This window comes from Cimex lectularius, unplaced genomic scaffold (genome assembly GCF_000648675.2).
Source record: "Cimex lectularius strain Harlan isolate CLEC.00 unplaced genomic scaffold, Clec_2.1 scaffold59, whole genome shotgun sequence".
Classification (NCBI taxonomy): Eukaryota; Metazoa; Arthropoda; class Insecta; order Hemiptera; family Cimicidae; genus Cimex; species Cimex lectularius.
In genome coordinates, this window is record NW_019392794.1 from 659,364 (window position 1) to 683,406 (window position 24,043).

General features: G+C 32.7%; 2 protein-coding genes across 5 annotated transcripts; one reads left to right on the forward strand and one right to left on the reverse strand.

Annotated features, from left to right (window-relative positions):
• Nucleotides 1–5,453: 5,453 nt before the first annotated feature.
• LOC106661932 (phosphatidylinositol 4-kinase type 2-alpha) lies at nt 5,454–14,813 on the forward strand. 3 transcript variants are annotated; one of them, XM_014385697.2, is made up of 9 exons: nt 5,454–5,861; nt 11,926–12,044; nt 12,123–12,323; nt 12,395–12,526; nt 12,584–12,835; nt 13,939–14,163; nt 14,232–14,371; nt 14,474–14,584; nt 14,646–14,813. In XM_014385697.2, exons 1-8 carry the CDS (start codon nt 5,603–5,605, stop codon nt 14,571–14,573), a joined length of 1,428 nt encoding a protein of 475 aa, XP_014241183.1. In that variant the 5' UTR covers nt 5,454–5,602; the 3' UTR covers nt 14,574–14,584; nt 14,646–14,813. The 3 variants fall into 3 exon arrangements, with proteins under 3 accessions (XP_014241183.1, XP_014241182.1, XP_014241184.1); XM_014385696.2 differs by having other exon boundaries at nt 14,474–14,813; XM_014385698.2 differs by lacking the exon at nt 5,454–5,861 and adding an exon at nt 11,519–11,863 and having other exon boundaries at nt 14,474–14,813.
• A 2,944-nt stretch (nt 14,814–17,757) lies between these two features.
• Nucleotides 17,758–23,738, reverse strand: LOC106661986 (ferrochelatase, mitochondrial). 2 transcript variants are annotated; one of them, XM_014385778.2, is made up of 9 exons: nt 23,619–23,738; nt 23,255–23,453; nt 20,249–20,351; nt 20,073–20,191; nt 19,910–20,011; nt 19,681–19,846; nt 18,494–18,650; nt 18,318–18,433; nt 17,758–18,260 (listed from the first exon to the last, which is right to left on the reverse strand). In XM_014385778.2, exons 1-9 carry the CDS (start codon nt 23,653–23,655, stop codon nt 18,066–18,068), a joined length of 1,194 nt encoding a protein of 397 aa, XP_014241264.1. In that variant the 5' UTR covers nt 23,656–23,738; the 3' UTR covers nt 17,758–18,065. The 2 variants fall into 2 exon arrangements, with proteins under 2 accessions (XP_014241264.1, XP_014241265.1); XM_014385779.2 differs by having other exon boundaries at nt 23,255–23,426; nt 23,619–23,720.
• Nucleotides 23,739–24,043: the final 305 nt, after the last annotated feature.

Genomic DNA, 24,043 nt, shown 5'->3' on the forward strand with positions numbered 1-24,043 from the left:
CTGCTTCAAGTGACTTTGTACATGAATTCTACCAAATATCAAAGAATGCTATCATGGATTATTTAGTAGTATCGTCTGATCTGACGATATCTCTGCCATTGCTTTATTTAAATTTATTCAACACCCCGAAGGATATTCTATAACATTTTCTCCGATACTATTCCCTCTGAATGCTAAGCATGTATTGCTTGAAATGTAAAAAAGGATACAACGATTCGACCGAATCAGGCTGGTAGTAACAGATTTAACATTTAGCTGGCATCCGTCATAACTCAGAAATGGTCGACACTATTAAAACTTTCCTTTCAGTAAAATTGGCATAAAATAAGCTGTAAAATCGAATTGTACAATAAAAATTTGGGATTTTCATTTAAAATAACAAAGTTAGTGTCATTTCCCAGACAGATGAGAAAGTTATGTTAAATCTGTTACAACCACGCGATTCCTTGCCAAAAGTTACTTGAGGTTTGAATAAGATAATTTTTTGCTTAAGTTAATCTCAGAAATGGTCGATCTTATCGAAATTGCCCTTTCAATAAAAGTTACATAAAATAAGTTCTAGAATCGAATTGTACAATAAAAATATGGGATTCTCATTTAAAATAACAAAGTTAGTGTCATTTCCCAGCTAGATGAGAAAGTTATGTTAAATCTGTTACGACCACGCGATTCCTCACCAAAATTAACTTGAAGTTTGTATTGTATATAAAACCATTTTTTGCTAATGTTAATAGTTTCGGAATTAAATGGGTGGACTGTAGAGTTGATACCCCCTGTATATACAGTGGCAGACAATCAAAGAACCTACTAGCGATTTTCGAAATGAAAGAAACTATGCATGAAAGGATGTAGGAAAAACTTCAAATCATAATAGGATTCTTAACAAGACACTGAGGACTGAATGGCCATTTGAGGAATATTGCTATAATCCAACGCCGCAGATTCTGCAAGGAAGCAGAGGAGACACCAACGCACCTAGTACAAACTGTTATCTGCAAATGTTTAGGATAGTTCTTACCTAACCGTAGAAGAGAACGGGCCTACTAATAAAATTAATTTATGAACTAGGACCAGTTTGCTATAGGTACAGAACAGGGGATACAATAGCTATCAAAGGGCGCAGTATATTAAACCATCCCTGACTTACTACATCTTATATACTCGCAGGTTTTTATGTGACTCAAATACTTTGTTATTCCAACTTCTTGGAACAACTCTCTATATTCAACAGCCACCTTCAACTTTAGGATATTTTAAGTAAAGTTAAAGTTACAACTAGAGTTAGATTATATTAGAGTTATGTTTGAAGACATATCCATGATTCAACGTTTTTGATACACAACATGCAAGTGTAAAGCACTAATATTTTGACATTCACTTGTTTTTATTTATGGATTTTTTTAAACTTGTAATCTATAATTAGTTTTTCTTGTAATATTTTTTTTATAATCCATTATATTTCGTGGTCCGACCAAACAACTATTTTCAATTAATTAATCTTTATGTAAGGTATTGGTTGAAATGAAAAAGTTGGTGACACGAGCGGGATTCGAACCCACGACCTTCGGCTCAATACTTGAGTCTTGAGCTATCGTGACTTCGATGTCGAGCTCAAGTGGTTAGAGCAGCGGCGTATTGAGCCGAAGGTCGTGGGTTCGAATCCCACTCATGTCACTAACTTTTTCATTTTAACCAATACCTTACATAAAGATTAATTTTTTATAATTAATTCTCTTGGTTGTTATCAGGGCTGTGGTTAAAGAAAGATATTTTTAATTTTAAATCTACGCTTTGGAATTTTACTGTACCTTCTTCTTAACTTAAGTTCTATTATTTTCATGTTAACACTGAAAGCCTTTTCACTTTCTTCTTCGCCTAGTTGAAAAGGTTTATAAATAAAATATAATTTAAGTTTATATACTTCCGACCAAAAATCAGTAAATACAAAAAAGTTGTGTCTTGTTCTTATAATATATATTTGATGCAATTAATTATTCTTTTCGCCTAAGGTTTTTGGCTGAGATGAAAAATTAGTGTCATGAGCGGGATTCGAACCCACGAACTTCGGCTCAATACTACGCTGCTTTAACCGCTTGAGCGGCGTATTGAGCCGAAGTTCGTGGGTTCGAATCCCGCTAGTGACACTAATTTTTCAACTCAACCAAAAACCTTAGATGAAAAGAATAATTAATATGGTCAATGATTCTGATTATTCAGAAATCGTGAGATGCGGTTTGATTAAATATAGACCATATATATGAATTAATATGGTCAATTATGGCCACTAAACAAATATGGATTAATATGTATTATATTAATACATATTAATATAATACATATAGATATTAAATTGGCTAAAATTAAAATGTATAATATATCCTTTTGTAGAGCCCTGAGGAAGGTACAATAAACTTCCGGAGGGGGTGTCGGTGGCCGAAACGTTAGACGCTGACGCGGCCCTCATCACTGTAAGGTTAAGGTCCCGGGTTCGAATCCAGCGGCCCTGAATCCGAACCCGACATACTCTTACAAACTTTTTTTTTTTTTTTCAAAACCACCGACACCCCGAGGGTTGATATGACCTCTGCTGTTGCGAACCCTCGAAAAAAAAACTTCCGAAAGAAAGGCGAAGAGTTAAAATTAAAAATATCTTTCTTTGACCACATCCCAGATAACATCTAAGAGAACATTATCTGCATAAGTTGGTCGATAAATCTACAAAACTGGCAACTTTTTCAATAAGACTTAGAATTAGGAATAGTGAACAAGGAGTATATGAGATGAAAGAAAACAATTTTAGTTTGTTTATTTTTAATTATTAAACTTTCTGACTAATAAACAGACAACAAATATTAAACATCGTTTAAATTAGAACATTATACTCTTTGTTTGGCTCGAGTCTACGGAACTAATGGAAACTTTTCTGCAATGCCGATTTTATATGAAAGCTTTCTGCGCATTTGAAATATGTAAGAGAAGTAATACGTGCATGATTTGTTTTATCTCATTTTCATGACCTTCAATATTAAAAATCAAATAACAAATCCGACATACACAAACTGATTAGAGCCCGTTTGATAATTGATTTTGTTTATACGAACATGACCGTTTACCAAATTTAGGAAGAACCGATTTTGTCTGTAATTTTGCCCTTCAACCATGTCAAAGATGAAAAGAGAAAGACAAAATAGTTCCTCAAAAAATAAAAATTGCACATTTGCCGACATTATCCTTGGTAATTGGAATGTTAAAATGCAATTACCATCCCTGTTCGACATTTTTCCCTTAGTTACGCCCACACTTCGGAAAACGAACATAAATTTTGGACCGTAGATGATGTCAAAACGGTATTTTGGAATTATCCGTTAGATAACGTTTTTGTTGCCCATCCGCGATAACTCTAAAATAATCTTATTACACCCGCTGTTCATTTTTTTCATCCATCAAAACATATCATAGACGTTTGCATAGTAAATTACCAAATCATACTAACTAATTCGATTACTCCATTCCCCACAATTACCACGTAAACGTCTGAAAAGAATATGGATAAGGGACCTATTAAATGATTAATTTCATTTTATTAATCAAGAGAGACTGCCAATGGGTAGCTTTCTATATAACGCTCGTAATGCCACATTCATAAATCGAAATCCAATCTGCTGGTTGTATATCATAAATGTACAGTAGACAAAAAAATAAATGAAGTAAAAAAAAATAACCGACAATCTTGATCTAAAATATTTTTACCAACAAATTAATTTCTAACTTTATAATTCCACCTTTGGTACACATTTTTAATTTAGCTTATTCACTTGGTCAATATCTGCTTTTAAAAAATCCATAGTAATACCATTATTTAAATTTGGTTCAAAACTAGAGGTTAATAATAGGCCTATCTCATTACCTTTATTCCCAAAATTCTACATAAAACAATTAAACATGATTATTGGACTTCTTTATTGAAAATAGAATAATTTTTCCAAAACAGTATGGTTTTCTTCCGGGCCGATCCACTGAGCAGGCTTTGTTTGATATTAATAATTTGATTTCACAATAAATTAACAAAGATAATTACGTTACTGGATTATTTCTGGACAATAAAAAGGCTTTCGACACTGTTGATCATAATCTCCTTGAATCATATTTATCGGACAGAACTCTAGTCACAAAGGTTGGAACAGTTTATAGTTATTTTCGCGTGGAATCGGGAGTACCACAAGGTACAGTCTTAGGCCCAATTTTGTTTCTTTTGTTACTTATTTTTTGAAAATTACATTCTCTGTAAAAATATTTATTATGCAGATGATACTTGTATCATTTTCTCAGGTGATAATTTAATTAATTTAACCAAAACTATAAATAATGATATGAAAATGATTAATTTTTGGTTAAGCTCAAACTTTCTACTTTTAAACACACAAAAAATGTAACGTATTACACTTTTCATTAAAAAAGAAAATAAATATTAATAATTTAAAATTTGCTTTTCATAGTTGTGATGATGATGTGTGTTCTTTCATGCCTATCCCTTTTGCTTACAGCGTTAGATATCTCAGTGTGACATTGGACTCAAATTTGAAATTAAATTTACATATTTATTCATTGGTTTCCCGTCTCAGAAAGCTCTTTTATAAATTTAGAATTTTACACAATTAAAATTGAACTCTTAAGGGCAATATATTTTTTCTCTTGCACAATCCATGATAGCCTATGGTATTCCTTCCTGGGGAGGTACTAATAAATGTTACACTAAGACTCTGTATGAAAATATAAACCCACTTCTTAAAATTATTTTACGTGAACCATATAATACGAAAAAATTATACAGTGAATTTAAAGTAATGAATGTTCATGTTTCTACATATAATACTTATAACTTGCATTTCAAAAACTATAAAGAAAGAAAACAATTTCTAATTTCAAAAATTTTAAATTGTAATTAAGATATTTTAAAGGCACGATTTAATTTGGTTGGTCTTTTTTCATGCTATACGTTTATTCTGTATTATGTTGGTTTATTTGTTTGTTTTTCATTATACTTTTGTACAGATATATTCTGTTGATTTCTCTGATGATGTCCAAAAAGAAAAACTCCTGCTGTCTAGTACAAGCTTTGCTTTTTGACGGCAGGCAGGGATGTACCGAAATATTTTTTTTTTGTAAATTTATATGTAACGTACATTCATGCAAATAAAGATTTATTATTATTATTAAGTCAAAATTATTATTTAAAAAAAAATTAAATACTTGAGGCAGGATTTTAAAAGAAGAGTGAAAGAGCATCCACACTATCGCGTATCATTAGTAGAAAGGGAAACACGAAAGAGCCGTCTTGTGTCATCCCTTTTGACGAGAAACATAAGTTAAATCACACTTAATGGGCGGGGATTGACGTAAGGAAAAAAAGGGAAAATATTTCGTCCTTCGTTACCGTTGGCGGCATTGAGCCAAGCGATACATGTGACTCAGGGCCAGCTGGTCGGCCGCTGACTATCACCTTCCCTTGTTCTATTATCTCTCCCGAGTTAAAGATCGGCTCAGAGTCGGAACTAAGATCGTCACCGGTCCGGTCCCTGGATGCTCTAACCGCGAAAGATCTATGTCAGCCGAGGAGCAGCCGCCCGACCCGGCCGGGGCCGGCGACGGCGGAAGGAGGGTCTCCACCTCTTCAGATGTTTCAGAGCCGGAAGAGACTTCCAGCCTCGTCCACCCTGGGCAGGGACTACCTTCGATCGCATTCGCGCCGAGCACCAGCAACGGCGGCCCAGCTCTAGAATCCAGGAACAGCAACGACGAGCGAGAGCCGCTTCTACCCAGGATGGACAACAACCAGACCCTTAACACCAACCAATTCCCAGGTGGGCACCTCTCTATTTCAATTACAACATTAAAAATTTAAAAACTAAACACATCAGGCAAAAGCGACCGAAAAAATCAATCCCGACTGAATCAATTAATTAAAAAACCTCAATTAACAAAAAATCCCTTACAGCCTGATTACTAAACTATAAATATCAAGATATTAAATTTTAAAAAATAATCGCTCAAATTTAAACATATCAGCTTCTTTGATCTTAATTACGATTTAAACAAATCCAGATTAAACATAATCCAAAAAAAAGTGATTATGTAATAACCATTGTAATGACAAACCAGTGAAGGCAGATCTGGTCTGTATCTCAAGCATATAAAAAAAATTCTGTTATGTAACACTTATGTCGACTGTTTCTATTGTTTACAAACTTGTTTTTTTGTTTTTTATTTAAGAAAATAAATTGCCTACATTATAGACCTGACAAACAAATAAGTACAGTCAAGAATAAACGTTCACTTATATATATACAATTGAGTGGCTAGTCATATTTGCCATGCTAGGGGTTCTGAGTTTGAAAACTTAGCATAGCTCATGGAATTGGAATAGAGTAAAAAAAGAAGTATTTAAAATTGTTTAAACCTGTCATCTGAGACAACCAATGGATAGTTGTGCGTTAAGTCTGTATGACAGGAATTACTTTATTTTTCATCATACGATTGGTCGTTAACCTCATAGTGTTTTATGCCAAATTTCTCTGGATATACTAGCCCTTGTGTTTGTTCATCTTTGAGACGATGAATACATGATGAACTGATCACACTGCCAAAAATGTAGAGGTGTCAGGCTTGGCAACTTTTTTTAATATATGATTGGTCTCTAACCTGACAGTGTTTTATGCCAGATTTCTGTTTATACACATCCTTGTGTGCGTTGTCTTCAAGTCGATGAACACATGATGAACTGATCGACACTGATAAATTTTCTAAGTTCGTGTTTTGTTGCTAGTTTACACTCACAACTAGTTTACTCTGACAATGGAATTCCTCACTGATGCTGGCATGAGACAATAACATTCAAGAGAAATGAAAACCCAAGAGAATAAAGATTTCTCTTTATACACCAGCCCTTGAAGATTGTGTATAATCAATCAGCACAAAATTTTTTCCTTTCACATCTAAGCCAATGTTAAAATGTGTGGTCGGTATGCAGACCGACAAACACAAGATACACTGATAGGCACAGATCACTTCTATGGGTCTGTCGATTCTCACACATTTACTGTTTATCTTTCCAATAAATGCCTATGTTAAATTATAAAATTTCCATGGGTTCTGCAGTATGGTGAATCTCATCAGTGTGTTTGGTCCAGCAAGGGTAGGCAGAGCAAAATAAAATGAAGTGAACAAACTATAAATGTCAAGATTGTTAATTTTTTATTCTAATCAAAGTCATCATATATTAATCCATATTTGTTTAGTGGCCATAATTGACCATATTAATTGTTCCAATTAATTATTCTTTTCACCTAACATTGTTGGTTGAGATGAAAAATTAGTGTCAAGAGTGGAATTCAAACCCATGACCTTCCTTTGGCTCAATACGCTGCTGTTCTAACCGCTTGAGCTATCGTGACTTCAATGTCCTACTTTGATAGCTCAAGTGGTAGAGCAGCGGTGTATTTAGCCGAAGGTCGTGAGTTCGAATCCCACTCGTGACACTGACTTTTTTTTATCTCAACCAAGACTTTACATAAAAAGAAAAATTAATTGAACGAAGCAACTTGGTCAATTGACCACTAAAATATAAATGTATTAAATACAATTATAATCCCTGGCCAAATTGTGACGAGATTTTTGCCTAAGTATCTTAAATATTATAAAATTTACAAACCTCTGAATCCCTCATAACCCTCTTAGAATATTTGTACTGAATTTTTCAGTTTTAGAAGATTTAGATTCAGTTTCCACCCCTCATAAGATTGTATGAAATATAGCATAATCTGTATTAATTAGCTTTTTTTCTTGAAAACAGAATTAATTTCTTAAAATCTTACACAAACTGAATATCATTAGATAAATCATGACAAACTTGTATGGCAGAATTATTGCTGACAAGTGAGAGAGAACATTTCTACATAAATGTACCTTATCTAGCAATAGACATTTCTCTTATTTATGAACTTTCATTGCAAAATGATGCTTTGAAACAGACTCATGGTGAAGTGATGCAATAGAGTTTCACATAAATATCGATTTTTTTTTTTTTTTTTATATGAATTACTGCATATTATAATCAAATTTGCTTTTATTTCTTTCTCTTGCTAATATTGTACTATAAATACAACTTCGTATTAATGAGAAAATTCTTATATCACGGAGTTATTCTATGCCATAATTTAACTAATTTTATGATCTTATTATCTGGCTAAAATAAACACAATCAGATAACTCATGTTTTCTCCCTTAATTATTCTAAAATACATACACACACATACATGTGCATACACAAGCGGGATTCGAACCCACAACCCTCGGCTAGATACGCCGCTACTCTACCAATTGAACTATCGTGACTTTGATCCACTTGAAAAATGGCAAAAAGGAGGGAAAATTCAAAAGATGGAGTTGAGATGGGAAGTTAGTGTCCAAGTGGATCGAAGTCATGATAGCTCACGTGGCAGAGCAGCGGCATATCTAGCCAAAGGTCGTGGGTTCGAATCCCGCTCGTGACACTGACTTTTTTATCTCAACTAAAAACCTTAATTGTACATAATCTTCATTTCAACCAAAAAATATTTTTGTTACTAATAGTAAAAACATCTATTATCAAGGTAATTCTTTTATTTGACCTGTTTTATTGTTTATGATCTTTTATATTTTAAATCAATCTGCCAGGAACATACTAACAAGCAAGAAGAATTTGCCTCTAACGTGTCTTATTGTATTTTATACCACTGTTTCTGTTTTAGCCCCCCCCCCAGGTTAATTGTTTTATTACAAATAAAACTTCCTCTTGTTTGGTTAATTTCATAAATGTTTATTCTTCCAACTTATTACAATTAAATATTAAAAATTATATCTATATTTAACACTCAAAAAAATGAAATAAACCTTTGCATCAGTTGGTGAAGGTAAGCTGTGTTAAAGTTGTATGCCAGCTTTAGAAAAAACCTGGTGTATAACATTTATGTTATGTTTTATTGTTTATTTTATTTTGTTCAGTTTTCAAAAAAAAATTGCCAGGATCATCTGCAAGCTAGAATGTACAACATTCTTTCAAAACATGTACACAATTGCTCTTCAAGATTTGTGGTGTTTTAATTTAGGACTGTGTCTTACAGCTCCCCAGATAGTTTCTTTTCTATTATCAGTACTGTTTCTTCATCATCATTCATGCCAACAACTGCAGTTTGTATTGCCATAAGCAAATAAGTTATTTTCCTTGTTGTGCCAAAGGTATTTCAAAAATTATGATTAGCATTATTTCTCAACATGCTTCTAACTTGGAGTTATTCAGTGCAAGAAAGCAGCCTGCATGCTCTAGGGCACGTTTTTCTATCGCTTGGTCGAACAGATGGGTCAAAATGTTCAATTTAAAAACATTAATAAAAAGTCTTACAAACACAAACAAATTAACTTTTCAAACGAGGGATCAATAAAAAATCCATAGGTTCTGTCGGGATTTGAACCCAGAGCTGCTAGTGTGGGCAAATTAGAGCCAAATTACACATTATATATTTTAAAACAAATTATGCAACCATGATTTTAAAGTAGCTCTCGGGTAATCATAGCACCTATTAACTAAAGAGAACATTTCTACATAATACATAAATGAACTACAATTGCATAATTAATAAAACTATTATTTTTCAACTTTTTGTTGAAAAATGTTGACAGAATCAGTGCAATCTCGCAATCAAAAGATAAAAATTGTGAAGGTTCTTGCATAAATATCAGTCTTTAACTTGATGTGCGGTAAATTACATCATTCTCCCTTTTAAATCTGGATCTCACAGATATTTTATTATGAATACTGTGCTAGTTTTTCTCTCCAATTATGATCAAGTGCATAATTATTCAACAAGGGATCTAAACATTATTTAAATAAGCCATGTTCAATCAAAATCTCTAACTGTTAGAATTATTTGTTAACTATAATTAATGAACATCATTTTATCTTCAGAGGCTGTAAATCAATTGAAACATTTTCTCACGTACAAACGGGAAAAACATGGAAACAACCCAAAAATTTTGGAAATTATACAGATTATGGTAACAGATACAGTTAATCTGTCAGTTTAACTTAGAAATTAATAATAGAATGAAAGTAATTTTGCAAAAATCATTAGACTATGATCATTATCATTATAAACTTCTGAAATCTAGTCATATTTTTCAACTGTATTCTGTACTCATGGAATCAGATTTTTGTCAGGGTAAATTTGACAATTGACATCGTTCAAGAAATTTGTTGCTCCCTTTTTACTTTGTTTCATGATGTCACCGCTTATCTCTTGTTGGGAGGGAGACATGTAATTTCTCCAATATCAAACAAAAGATAAAACCACACCCATTAATTTTTTTTTATACAGTTTATTTTTATTACATTACATTTTCAATTTTGTACAGATTTTATCACCAATGTGCCTCATTTGTGCACGTTTACGAATACCTGAAATCAACATTTAGTAAAAATTAATCCATATTTGTTTAGTGGTAATAATTGACCATATTAATTATTCCAATTAATTATACTTTTTATCTAAGGTTTTTAGTTGAGATGGAAAATTAATGTCATGAGCGGGATTCGAACCCACGACCTTCGGCTGAATACACCCCTGCTCTAACCACTGGAGCTATCATGACTTCGATCCCCTCGGACACCAACTTCCCATCTCAACCTACAACCGTTCGAATTTTCCCTCTTTTTGCCATATTTTCAAATGTCGTGTAATCTAGATTCGATTCTCAGCGACTTATGAAGTGGCCACGGATTAGTGAAGTAATTACTTCTTTTAATTATTAAATTAATCCAAATTTATTTAGTGGTCATAATTGACCATATTAATTATTCTTTTATCTAAGGTATTTGGTCGAGATGAAAAGATGGCCAAAAAGAGGGTAAATTCAAACGGTTGTAGGTTGAGATGAGAAGTTGGTATCCAAGAGGATCGAAGTTACGATAGCTCAAATGGTAGAGTATCAGCGTATTTAGTCAAAGGTTGTGGGTTCGAATCCCGCTTGCGACACTAATTTTTCATCTCAACTACAAACCTTAGATAAAAATTAATTCCTGTGATAAAGGTGGGTTTATCCAACTACTCATTGAGGGTCCACTTTTTTCCAAATTATAAGCAATAAAAATTCCATGGGCTGGACCAAGATTCGAACCCAGAACTGCTAGTGTGCTAAATACAAATCAGATGCAGTAACCACTGGGCTCCCATTGACCCCCTTAATCAATATTATTTAATGTATAATATTCAGTAATTAAATAGCTTTGATATAAACGATGTTTTCTTTTATTTTGACCTCAACATTTTAACTTATGATTTTTCCTTCTTGAAGGTGGGATAATAGGCCATCTCAAGGGGGGGGGGGACCACAACCTGCCAGTTTTTATCCACAACGTTTCAGATTTATTTTAATCCTAAAAACCTTAAAATGTGAAGGTGTTTGTTTAGTGTATATAATATAGTTAATATTTACCTTTACAAGCATGTAGAAATAAAATTAAGCTAGAGTTTACTGATTGCACAGTTAGCTACCTTATAAAAAAAAAGAAAAAAAAAATTTAAAAGAATAACTAGGGGGATCGGTGGTTGCATTAGTTAAGTCGTTGACTCATCACTGTGAGGTAAAGGTCCCAGTCCAAAACCATTAACCTTACATTCAAACACAACATACTTGCAAATGGGCTTTTTGCAAAAACATCGGCACCCTGAGGATTCATAAAACTTTATAACTTTGTAGTAGAAATACTGTCATTAGAAGAAAAACATAATAAGAATTAAATATGAAAACACACATAAATGAATCAGTGTTGGTATGTTGTTTGGTTCGCTTTTTCTCTCACCAGTCTATATTTAATTTTTTTTTTTTTTTCAGATGATCCGTTTTTTTCTGATTTGATGATCCAAGCCCACACAGCGATCGAGAACAAAGTTTATCCTGAGAGAATTTATCAAGGATCATCGGGAAGTTATTTCGTAAAAAATCCTAGTGGAGTGAGTATTGACATTTGACTTTTTACAATTATATACTTGAAAATAAGTAGTTGATTTATTTATTTTTATTTTTCTCAGAAAATAATTGGCGTATTCAAGCCAAAAGATGAAGAGCCATATGGCAGACTGAATCCCAAATGGACCAAATGGATGCACAGGCTATGCTGCCCGTGTTGCTTTGGAAGAAGCTGCTTAATACCAAACCAAGGCTACCTTTCTGAAGCAGGGGCTAGCCTTGTTGATCAAAAACTCAATCTTGGTATCGTCCCAAAAACTAAAGTAAGTCCTTTACATTTTGGGCCGGTTTATGTTTAAAATATATGCTTTTTAATTTTTACTTCTAATTTTAGGTTGTTTATTTAACCAGTGAGACATTTAATTATGATTCTATAGCTAGAGGAACATCGCATTTTAAACATTTTATGTTCGATTCGTGTCCAATCGTAGGAAAGAGATTTAACAGATTGGGTCTTAAACCTAAGGTAGATTTTGAATTGGATTTTTTATTTTATAAAAATACAATAAAAACGGTTTTCCAGGTCGGCTCATTTCAAGTATTTGTCGACGGTTATAAAGACGCTGATTATTGGCTGAGGAGGTTCGAAGTAGATGGGATGCCACCCGCAACGCAAAGGGAGTTCAGATTTCAATTCGAACGACTTGTCGTTCTAGATTACATAATAAGAAACACAGACAGAGGTAACGACAATTGGCTGATTAAATACGACCCACCTGTTGTGAAAAATCAACCAAGGCTAGGAGGAGGCGATGAAGAAATGAAAGATCCCACTGTAAGTGTTTATAGCACATTTGTTCATATTTGAACTACAGTATAACGCTTTGTTATAATGCTCTTCTCAAGTCCAACAGAAAACAGCTTAAAATGAACAAAAATTATTTTGGAACATAGAATGTATAAAAAAGGGTATGCAGGATGTAAATATGTATACATAAACTAAACTAAAACACAAAATGTACTTATTCAAGTACATATTATAGTCATGCCTGGACTAAAATATGTAATCATATTTTTTTCAACCAATACAGTTTTTGAAGGTGTAATATTCCAATCTGTTTCTTTCGTTGATTCCTATTTTTACACCAGTGTTACTGGGGGAAAAATGTGCAAAATGTTTTGATCGCATTCAAAACATCGGTTGTTTTTGGCACAATTGTTACAGGTGTATCATCACTTCTTCATCATCTTTCGATGCACTGAGACGATCTTCAATTATGGTTTCCAAGCTTGAAGTTTTGCCGTTCACAAGATTATTGTCAAAAACATTCAAAACCTTTCAACTCACAACTCATTGTCTGTTGTTATAAGGTCTTACCAAGTTTCATCATTCATCTATGTCCAAACCAAAAAAAAAAAAAAGCCAAAAAGTTAAAATTATAAATAAGAAAACAATCAACTTTTCGATTTCTTGGTGTTCTGAATTCCCAACTCCTGCTTTTTTAAAACAATTCAGAATTGTTTCTTTCTTAACGCCCATCCAAGCAGTGTCTAAAATAGAAATTTTTGGCAAAGTTGTAGATAATCGTCCTTTATTAATACGTATTTTTGTACCATTCTTCTGTAGCCGAGAGGTTGTGTCCCTCTTGTGTAGTGTGTCATCCACATAACTGATTTTTTTTTCTTCTTTTTCTTCCAATTATTTTCCTTATTTTCGGCCTTTTTTGTGTGTAAGTATTTAACAACAAAAAAAATTTTTAATCTCAAGTGTTGTAAATTTTATCTCAAACCAGAGATCAGATCGTCAAAACGAAAAAATTGTCGTTGAAAAATCGTTTTGGGACCCTGACCCCCGAAGGGAAAAGAGCGTTATAGCCGGGAAATCGTTATAAGGGGGAGTGTTATAAGAAGTTTTACCACAAGAATTTTTTTTTACAGGATTGGGATACCGCAAAGCCAAATATTTCAGTAGCCGCTATCGACAACGGTCTTGCATTTCCTTTTAAGCATCCAGATTCTTGGAGGGCTTATCCATATCACTGGGCTTGGATTCCACAGGCAAAAGTCCCTTTTAGCCAGGAGACGAAAGACCTCATTCTACCTCGCATTCGAGATATTAATTTTGTCGAAGAGCTTATTGATGATTTACGTAATCTATTCAAGGTTGGATTTTCTCTTTCATTTAAATGGTGTATAACTTTAGTTAACGTTTGTTTTTTGTTTGGATACAGCAAGATAAAGGGTTTGATGGTAAGGCATTTGATCAACAAATGAGTGTAATGCATGGTCAAATTCTCAATCTTAAGCAGGCGCTAATTGACAATAGCAGCCCATTGCAGCTTGTTCAAAAACCAGCGATTGTCCTCAGAAGGTTAAATTTTTCTATTAAATCAACAAATTTGTTTTATTTTAACGATGCATTATTGTTATTATTATTTTATTATTTTATTTTATTTTATTTATTTTTTTACAGGACGTCTGGTTTGGTCGGGACTACATCCACTTTTAAATCCTTCTCCGATGCCTTCACAGAAGATGTTCAAAGGAAAAGCCCATTTTTTTCCTGGTGTTGATTTTAGACTCGGTAGAAAAGTCTCTTTTTTTTATATTTTTCATTTTCTACTCGTCACCCCCTCTTTTTACAGATGCTCCTCCCTCTCTTTATTTTGCGGTCTTAAGACATGATATGGTTGTGCTTTATATTTTAGAATGGTAAGATAATCGATTAGAAGTTTTAGAAAGCTGGGATGTATATATTAAAACTAAACAAAAAAACATGTTAACAATGAAATGACAATGAGACAGGCCATTGTTAATAGTATATTTTTCGAACACTCTTCTCATTATACAACACAATATTTGTTTGAATTATTTTTGTTATGTTTATTGTTGTGCTTTGTTTCTTATAAAAATGAGGTAGTAAAATTGATATTTTTTATTATAAATTTGTAAAATAAAGGCATTTTAATTTTCCAATGAATGTTAATTTTTATGCTATGGAAACCACGGTAAAAGAAAAAACAAACAAAGCTCTTGATTAGCTAGTTTCTATCCTGATTGATATATTTAAAGGATCGCAATTTTTGATGCAGAGTTTTTAAAGGAGCCAAAACAGTTTTGTTCAATTTTGGTGGTAATTTTTTTCTTTTTTTTAATTTTTGAAGTACAAAATCTTCCATAAGAAAATCTTTGAAAATTCCTTTTATAGTATATAAATTTTGACCATTAAAAAAAAACTCATTTTGTTTTTAAGTATTCATAAAAAAAATATTATTTGGATGCAGCAAAGCCAGCTTAATTCAACATATTAATTATATAATTATGTCAACTTTGAATTCCCACATTTGACTGAATTTGAAAACAAATTGAATTGTCTCCCTTTTTTCTCACACGCTCCCATGATTTTGATCAGTGCCGATAAATTTTTATTCGATCCATTTTGAACAAAGGACAAAATCAGTTAGCCAAGTGTTATAGTTTAACTGAGGACTGATAAATTAAGAAAAATATAAGGTTAACAACATTAATTTTGTTTAGTATTGTTTATCTAATATGCCTGTTATTACAATTTTTAAGATATAACAACTGTGATGTTTTGGATTAATTATTAGCTTATGTATTGTCATCAAGCGTTATTTAAAAAAAAATGTATGCTTTATTATATTTTTGCGAATATTTTAAAAAAAATTTAGTCATTATTTGCACTATTTATCATTCTTATTGACATTTAATTTTGTATTTTAATTTAATATTTTAAACAATAGGCTTGAAGAATAATTGAATCATTTATTTTTTTCTTTATTGTGAAGTGGTTATATGTAAATTAAGAGAAAATATGTTTTTTTTTAACAAAACAATATATATATAAATATAGTATTTTTCTAATAAAATATTTATAAAAATACTGATTATGAGAAAGAACCCTTTATAGCTTTCCCTAGGAGGAAAAAAAGAGAAAATACATAGCACTACAATAGTTGCCTTGATTTTATCTTCTTTTTTTTACAATTTTATGTAGAAGGATAGAGTACTATATTTACTTAACCTACAATTTTGCAAAAGCTTTGTAAAAGGAAGTCGCTGATAAAATGAGAGGTAGTGATGTGCGTCTAAAAAACAATTTGCCACCTCTTATGCCAAACAAAAGAAAAAAAATTTAATCAATTCCCTCGCTACAAAACTGTACGATATATTTTATTACATTTTATTTACTTTTATGTTCCTTCATAGTAGACAGTAGTTCTCTTAAATTAAAGAAAAACACTAATTATGTACATTTTCTCCTACCAGATGAAAGTCAAAGTGGTTTAAATATCTTTTGATTCCATTATTCTATACATTGAGTTCAAGCGTGCAGACCAGTGTTGGAGAAATTTTAAATTACACAAAATTTTACCACGTTTGTCGGTTTTAGTCACAATACACTTTAACAGCTATTAAATTAGGATTTTTTATCTTGTAAAACAATAACTGCTTTATCTTTTTGTTTCTCCCTGTTATTGTCATGTAATGCCAACTTGAGCCAGCTGGCTAATCTCAGTTCCTAAAAAAGGATTCCACTTACGACATATTGAACTGCTGATCTCCAAGGATGGGTGTGCACATTCTCTCTCAGTCTCTCCGCACCCTTTGGAGTATCTGAGGTCGAACTGCACTGTGTTGTTTATTCTACCGAAGTATCTATCTGTATTTTTGCTAGATTGTAGAATAAATTCGTTATTAAAAGACCACATTAAAATATTTGTCTATATCGCCAAAAATAATTTTGACATATAGTCACATGTTCCAAACTTTCACACTAAACAACAAATTTTTTTAAGTAGGCATTCCAAATTCCACGAATCCTGGTTCTGCACATGCTTGTGGGTTAATTATTTTGTTTTGTATGGAACCATGTCACCTAGGCTACAGCATAACTAATTGTACAGTTGCACCAACTTCACTCGACAAAAAATCATGACAATTCGTTGTGTGAACCCTCAGGGTGTCAGTGTTTTTGGAAAAAAAACATTTGTATGTCAGGTTGCCTCCAACGCCTCCCAACAAAAATTTAAAATATGTTTTTAGCTGATTTATTTTGTGTGGACCAACTTGTGCCATTTTCAAGAAAATTTATTACTTATTCAGAAATCTGGTTCCAGACCGCATCTAACGATTTCTGAATAATTAAATTATTGATTAACGGTCACTAACCACCACACAAAATTTATTACTTAAAGCATTTAAAATTTGTGGCAATTGTTTTCACAAAAAGACAAATTTAAAAAAAAAAAATTCATTTTTGGCAAATCATGTTTTAAACTAAGTTTATTTTGTTAAAACAATATTAAGAATTTAAAATGTTTTAAGGAATAAATTTCTTGAAAATGGCACAAGTTGTAGAAACGTAGAACAAATAAAAATTTTCATCTAAATTATACCTTTAAAAAAAGGCCTAAAAAGTAAAATAATAGGTTTTTTTATTAACAATTACACAAAAAGAAAAAATAGGAATATTCTAAATCTTAGTTTAGTTGTCTCCAAGACACCAATCATCCTTTCTACTTATCCTCGCTTTTGGTATGTCAGATATATTTTGGTATTATGCCATCAAAATATATGGTATGTTAAAACACCATACAGGATAATCGTTACTATCAAAACTACAGGATCACCTACCCACAGAAATTTTCAAAATTCTAAATCCTCCCACTCTTATTGAACAATTTCAAAAATACCAAGTAGTTTGGAGAAAGGTGATTATTAAATAACAGAGAATACAAAACACCTCTTTTATTTAACTTTTCCTTAAAGTAGGTATTAGATACACACTCAGCCTTAGACGTAAGTGGTGCTTTGTTTTTACTTTTAACAAAAAGTTTAACAAATACATTTTTTGTCAACACTAAATATTAAAATTCAACATTATTTAATTTTATTGTTGGAAAAACAAAGTAATGCAGTTTTTTTCAAGGCATAACTCGTTCAGGTGTAGAGGTCAAAGTTTAACTTTGACGTTTAATTAGAAATGAAAAATAAGAATCCTAATCCACTTTGTAGTTTAAATGTTTGATTTTAGGCAAGGGTCATTGACAGAGTTTCTTGTACCACTGTTTCGACTCCTCGCAGTTCTTGTTCCGGCAGTGTGGGCACCTTGTCAAAAATTTCGGGTTGATCCGCTGGTCAGAGTTTAGGTGGGATGTCACAACATCGGCCAAAGCTGAAATGAAAAGTGGATGGTCGTTGGGTGCTGCAGCCCTTCGTATGCACTCAATGCCAAGCTTTAAAAAAGAAAAAAATGACAAGAAATTTTCTAAGCTTAATATTCAATAATTTACCTCTTCGCCGAGGTCTTTGCAATACTCGATGTCCATTTCATGCAACGTCTCTATATGCTCGTTTACAAAGGCTATTGGTACTAAAACAAAATTCTTTTTACCCTGTTTAACGTAATCTATAAAAGAAAGAAAAAAAATTGTGAAAACGGTTAATCATTAAAAAATGATTGGATCACCTCGTATAGCATTATCGGTGTAAGGTTGGAGCCAAGGAAGGGGGCCAACTTTCGACTGCCAAACAAGACAATACGGCTGGCTGTTTCCAAGCTCCTGCATAACTAATTGTACAGTTGCACCAACTTCACTCGGATAAGAATCACCGCGATTCACAGCCTGCAGTCAATTCTATTATTCAAACTATTTACTGAAACCTTAACGTTACATTTTTAATGATAAAAAAAAGCCTATTCTAAGAAAACTTGAATTGTATTAACATTCTGTTATAAATTCCTATGAGAATGTCCAAGGAAAAATTTTTTAATCCATTTGGAAAGAAAAGTGATATTTATTGTAATAGCACAGCGTTTTAATGCTGTGAATATTCGCTCATCAGTGTTTATTGAAGCAGTCTACACTCTAGAGCATAAGCCAAGGGTTTTAAATGCCATCATAAGCCACTATCTTATACTTGTGATAAAATAAAATAATCTATGAAAATGTAGATATTGTCTAGATTGGTTAGACAAAAAAAATTAAACTCCATTTGGTTGAACTTGAATCTTGCCTCACTGTTTATACCCCTTGATGTCAAGTAACATATAAATTTTGCTTTATGAGACCGATAATAAAGCATTGCTGCATAAGACAAAGTGAGTTACATATTGTTTGTTTTGCACAGGCAAAATTTAAAGCAATAGTAGGAGTCAGCATCATGCCTCACCCTGTTTATATCCCTGACATGAACACATGAAAATATCCCATTTTAATCCATTGGAACTGGAATAAAGTAATGCTGCAGTAAAACAATGCTAAATATTCTTTGAGTTTGACACCATCCAAATTCCCCTGTAATGGGAGGAGTCAGCATCTCACCTCACCCTCCTTATACCCCTAATGTTGTTAGAACATCTGAATAATGAGCAAATAACAAAATGCCCCAGTTTATATACCTTGAAAATAAATTATGTTAAATAAGACGATCTACGTCATTTGCTTTTGACAGGGAAAATTTGCATTACCCTGGCATTAAGCCATATGACTATGCTTTGTAAACTATTTTAATGGTTCGAATTCTTATTTATATTTTATATTAATTTTAAATTGTAAAGTTCCTACATACAAGGACTTGGAATAGGACAGTAATAATTGAATTTAAATAAATAATTAATAGAATATCCAAACAGAAAATTAATAGCAATAGTACCTTAAGAGGAAGAGAATGGGCAGAGAAGAGTATTATGACATCTTTTTGTTTCTCTACAGGAAATTGTTTCAATTCTGTTGTTATCCGATCGGCAACAGTTTTGGCTAAGAGTGGATGTGCTGACCAGCGGTCAATTAGACTCCATTTTATCTTAGGATTCAATTCTCTGTAATAAAAATGTTTTTGTTTTTTTAATCAGATTTAAATTTTAATGGAATTTAAAACGTACTTCTTCGAGAGGGCGGTATAAATGGCGTTCAGGCTTGATCCGGTGGTTGCACAGCTGTATTGGGGGTACTGGGAAAAAATGACAACCCTTTCTGGCAAATCCCTTTGTAAAAAGACAAATATTTTATTAAAAATTATTAATCGTTTGGAAGAATAAAATTTACTTTTCGATTTGTTCCAAAGCTTCCTCTGTCATCGGGTCGACGTAACGGAATGCAATGTAATATTTGTGCGGTGCGGTCGACGGAGACAGAACATCTAATTTTTGACATAACAGCTCGCCCTAAATGAAAAACAAAGATCCAAGTCAAATGATACAAAATGGACTACAGTCACTTACCTGCCTCTTTGTCCATTTAAGAATAGGAGAACCACCTCCGATCTCTTCATACTTTTTCCTCACCTCCTCTGTCCTTCTCTTTGCAATGTAAGGGCCTAATGTACTAGTAAAAACAAAATTGGAAATAAAACTAACAAAACCTGATCTATAAAATCATAAATATCTAAAACAAGCAGAATTGTAGTAGCAAAACCAATGATGAAAAAAAATCACCAAGATGATCCTTGAAATTTTTACTTTTGCCTATACTAAAATTTAGGTTCCTAATTTTTAGTAGCTAAATTCATACTCCTGAGTAAACTCAAGGTTGAACTTGGCAACTGTGTTTTTTTTTTTTATAAGTTTAACATTTTAACACCGCCCCTGGATGCAAAAAGAAAATAAAAACAAAGAAAGAAGAAATAGTAATTGTAATTTTGGAAATCTTCAGGCAGCCACTCAGCCACTGGATTAAACAAATTTTAAACCATAAACTCCTCAATCTGGGCCTTTATGTTTACCGTAAGAACTTAGTTTTCTATTTAATCAAATAAATTGAAAATTTTTAAAAAATAAATATTGCACAACCATTCAATTCAATACATGTTTAGTTAAAATATGGTTAATTAATAAACTATGTAATTTTTTTGTGTGGTCTACAAGATGCCCAAAAGAGGGTGCCCAACTTGTATTGGCCACACTAGCGGTTCTGTACTTTATTGTAAAGTAGTTCGATCCCTCATCTACTACACTTTACTTTTTTTTAAATTTTGTACCTAGCACAAATTTGCACTATAATTTTTCAGTTTTAAAGAATTGAAGACAAAAGGAATGAGAATAAACAAACTAGGACAGTTTGAACAATTGTCTTAGGCTAATATTTAAATAATCCTCCTTTCCACAGTTTGTTTTGGTGTACAACAAGGTCAAAAAAGCTTTAGTATGATTTTTAAAAGTTTTATTGCTTCTTTGCTACAAGTTATGCATTTGACCTTTGATTAAAAGAGTATAGATTCAGCTGGAATCATTGCATTGCTGAAAGATGGATAATGTCAAGCCAGTAGGGTTTTTTAATAATGTTGAAAAAAGTACCCACTGGTACTCTAGAACCCTAGTCTCTATAATGCATAGCTACAATCTTTCCGTCTATAACCATGAATAATACACATGTCTAAAAGATAAAGCTGAGAAAGATTGGGTTAAAATCTTGTTTTTCGTGTTCAAGTATCGACTGCTTTTTTTCACTCACGAACATTTTGGATCTAGGTATAGTCTTGAAGATATAGGCAAATTCTGACTGTGAGAGCTGTAACAATCCTTGTCAAAGTTTGGACTGAGTTCATCTTCAAAGAAATTTGCGATCGCCTGTAAAAAAACATCAATATGTCCATCTGTAGACATACTTAAGACTATTTTGCTCTGATGATTACTTTAAAATAGGTCGAAAGCTTGAGTAACAACTGAATTTGCTTTTTCTTCAAGAACATATCTTGATCCAGAGTGTTCATCAGAGTTTTCTCTGAGACTGGAGTGTCTGGGAAAAAGGGAATTATATTATATTGAGATATTTTCACTCCAGGTCCCCATAAAGGGTTCATTAACAGGATGTGAGATACTCATTTAGCAGATATTCCATTATTTTATGTGTTATTTTATGTTGATTTTATTTTTAATCTATGATAATACCAGGCATCACACAGCAAGGATTTTCTGCGACATTTTAGAAAGAGTCAAGGGTCAGCCAGCTATACCTATAGAATGGTTTGTAATGTCGTGTTGTAAGGAGGTTTTCACTAACGAGGAGTTTGCCGTTGGGTTCTAACGTAACAATGGCATGTCAGTCTGATTTAATAATTGACTTATGAAGTTTGGTCATTTCATCATTCGACACTGCCTTCCCTATTTGACTTTTCCCCCCAAATGAAGTCATAAGGATTTGTAGCTTTAGCACTTTTGTCGAGTGTGCCAATCTCTGCTAATGGATTTCCTGAAAATTATTCGTTTATTTTATTAAGTAAAGAATTATTTTCAGGGGTATATTATCAAGATTTGTGTGGATTTTTTTCCCCATTTCTATGGTGTATTTATATGGTACATTGGCCAGAGATGAGTTTGATATATGTATTTTTGAAGGTAAGGGGAGCATGAAAAAGGCCAGGGGTGGTAGGAATTGAACCCACGACCCCAGTGTCTATGAGCCAAAGATCTAGCACGCTATCCACTTGGCTGCCGCCATTTTATGTGGTTCACGAACAGTTTTCCTAAGAACCACAGCTTTTTCCTAATTATTGCACTATTCTTTTTTTTCTATTGTTTTTATTCTTAATTCCAAAGCTACGTTTTTTTTTTTTTTTCCTGTATGTGGCTGTATTTTATGTCAAACAATATATTTTGGCCTATGAGTTATTTTGAGGCTCTTTTTTTTAGCGAATATATCATATATAGCTTTCTCATTACATATGATTCCCTCATAACTGGGCTTAGGCTAAAAGGATCCCAGTATTTTTAGGTACTTAAAGAGCCTTTAGAGCTGCCTGACAGTCTGAAAGAATGATTATTGTTGCACTTTTGCGATGTTTTTTGTTTATTTCATGTGGACAGGTTCGGCTTGAAAGGTCATAGTTGGGCCGAGGTACATGTGCTCAAACTTAGACCCTATTGTAGCCATGCCCTTATCATTTCTCATTTTTGAACTGTCCGTATACCAAAGAGCTCCTGATTTAACTTCTTTTGCTTTATATTTCCAATTAGCTTTCTTTTCAATAATTATTTGGAATGGTTTTTTGTCTAGTGTATTATCTGATGAAGTTTGGTCATATGTCTGATTTGGTCAGTCAGATGCATTTCAGCATTTTATCATCTTCAGTGATGTGTGAGTGAAATAACACATCTGACCAAACCAGTCAGGCCAAAACTAGATGATCAAAAACGCAAATACAACACATCATCACAAGACACAGATTGATACCAATTAATCAGATCGTGCACTCCGTAAAATTTGTTCCGGAAGAGAGACCTCCATGTTACCTTTGCACGGGTAGCTGGATCATGTCCCTGTCTGTCATAATGCGATGGAGGTACTCGCCGACCTGTTCGCCCGTCTGTGGCCCACCCATATTGAGCATCATCACCGCAGTCCTGACGGGCTTTTTGCTCGCCTCCAGGCTTCCTGTCGTCGAAAGCCATCTAGCCAGCCTCCCTGAATTGGACAGAAAGTTGAAACATCCTTAAAGGTTGTTTCAACAAACGGAGCTGCATTAATAATTTTTCTGCCACATCACTCTATACCTAATTATTTGTCCTGAATTAAAATAAAACCAAAACAAGCTGCGAATTTGTTTTTTTAAATATATATGTTGGTACTTTATAAACGTCATTTTAGAATATTCACCTCCAAAATTGCTGAGGGACAAATTTGATGACAACATTTGAATTACAGCTTATCACAGATTGATAGACCAGTTGAACAGCCAAAATTCAACCACTGAAGAAACCTCCTTTCTTCTAATTGAGTTTGTGCACACCTTGATCTATCACCACAGACTAAATTTTATTAAAATTAAATTAATAAAAATTGGCCAAAATATTTGATTTTAAAACCATTAAAATAAAACACCACTAATTTGATACAAACCCTATTGAAAATATTCAAATTAAACCAGCATAAACATGAACTTTTATCCCTCTCAGTTGAATAAAAATATTATTTTTTTACAATTTAAGATGAAAATTTCATTATTTACAAAATATTAGGCTAATATATTCAATCATATATAATTTGACGTGAATTTTTTTGGGGGGAACAATCCAGCGATT

Coding starts and splice junctions, on each gene's coding strand:
- LOC106661932 (XM_014385696.2), top strand. CDS start 5,603: ATGTCAGCCGAGGAGCAGCCGCCCGACCCGGCCGGGGCCGGCGACGGC. Junction 5,862..11,925: donor TAACACCAACCAATTCCCAG/GTGGGCACCTCT, acceptor TTTTTTTTTCAG/ATGATCCGTTTTTTTCTGAT. Junction 14,372..14,473: donor CCAGCGATTGTCCTCAGAAG/GTTAAATTTTTC, acceptor ATTTTTTTACAG/GACGTCTGGTTTGGTCGGGA.
- LOC106661986 (XM_014385778.2), bottom strand. CDS start 23,655: ATGTTGTCATCAAATTTGTCCCTCAGCAATTTTGGAG. Junction 23,454..23,618: donor GTCCCTCAGCAATTTTGGAG/GTGAATATTCTA, acceptor ACAACCTTTAAG/GATGTTTCAACTTTCTGTCC. Junction 18,261..18,317: donor GCAAAGACCTCGGCGAAGAG/GTAAATTATTGA, acceptor TCTTTTTTAAAG/CTTGGCATTGAGTGCATACG.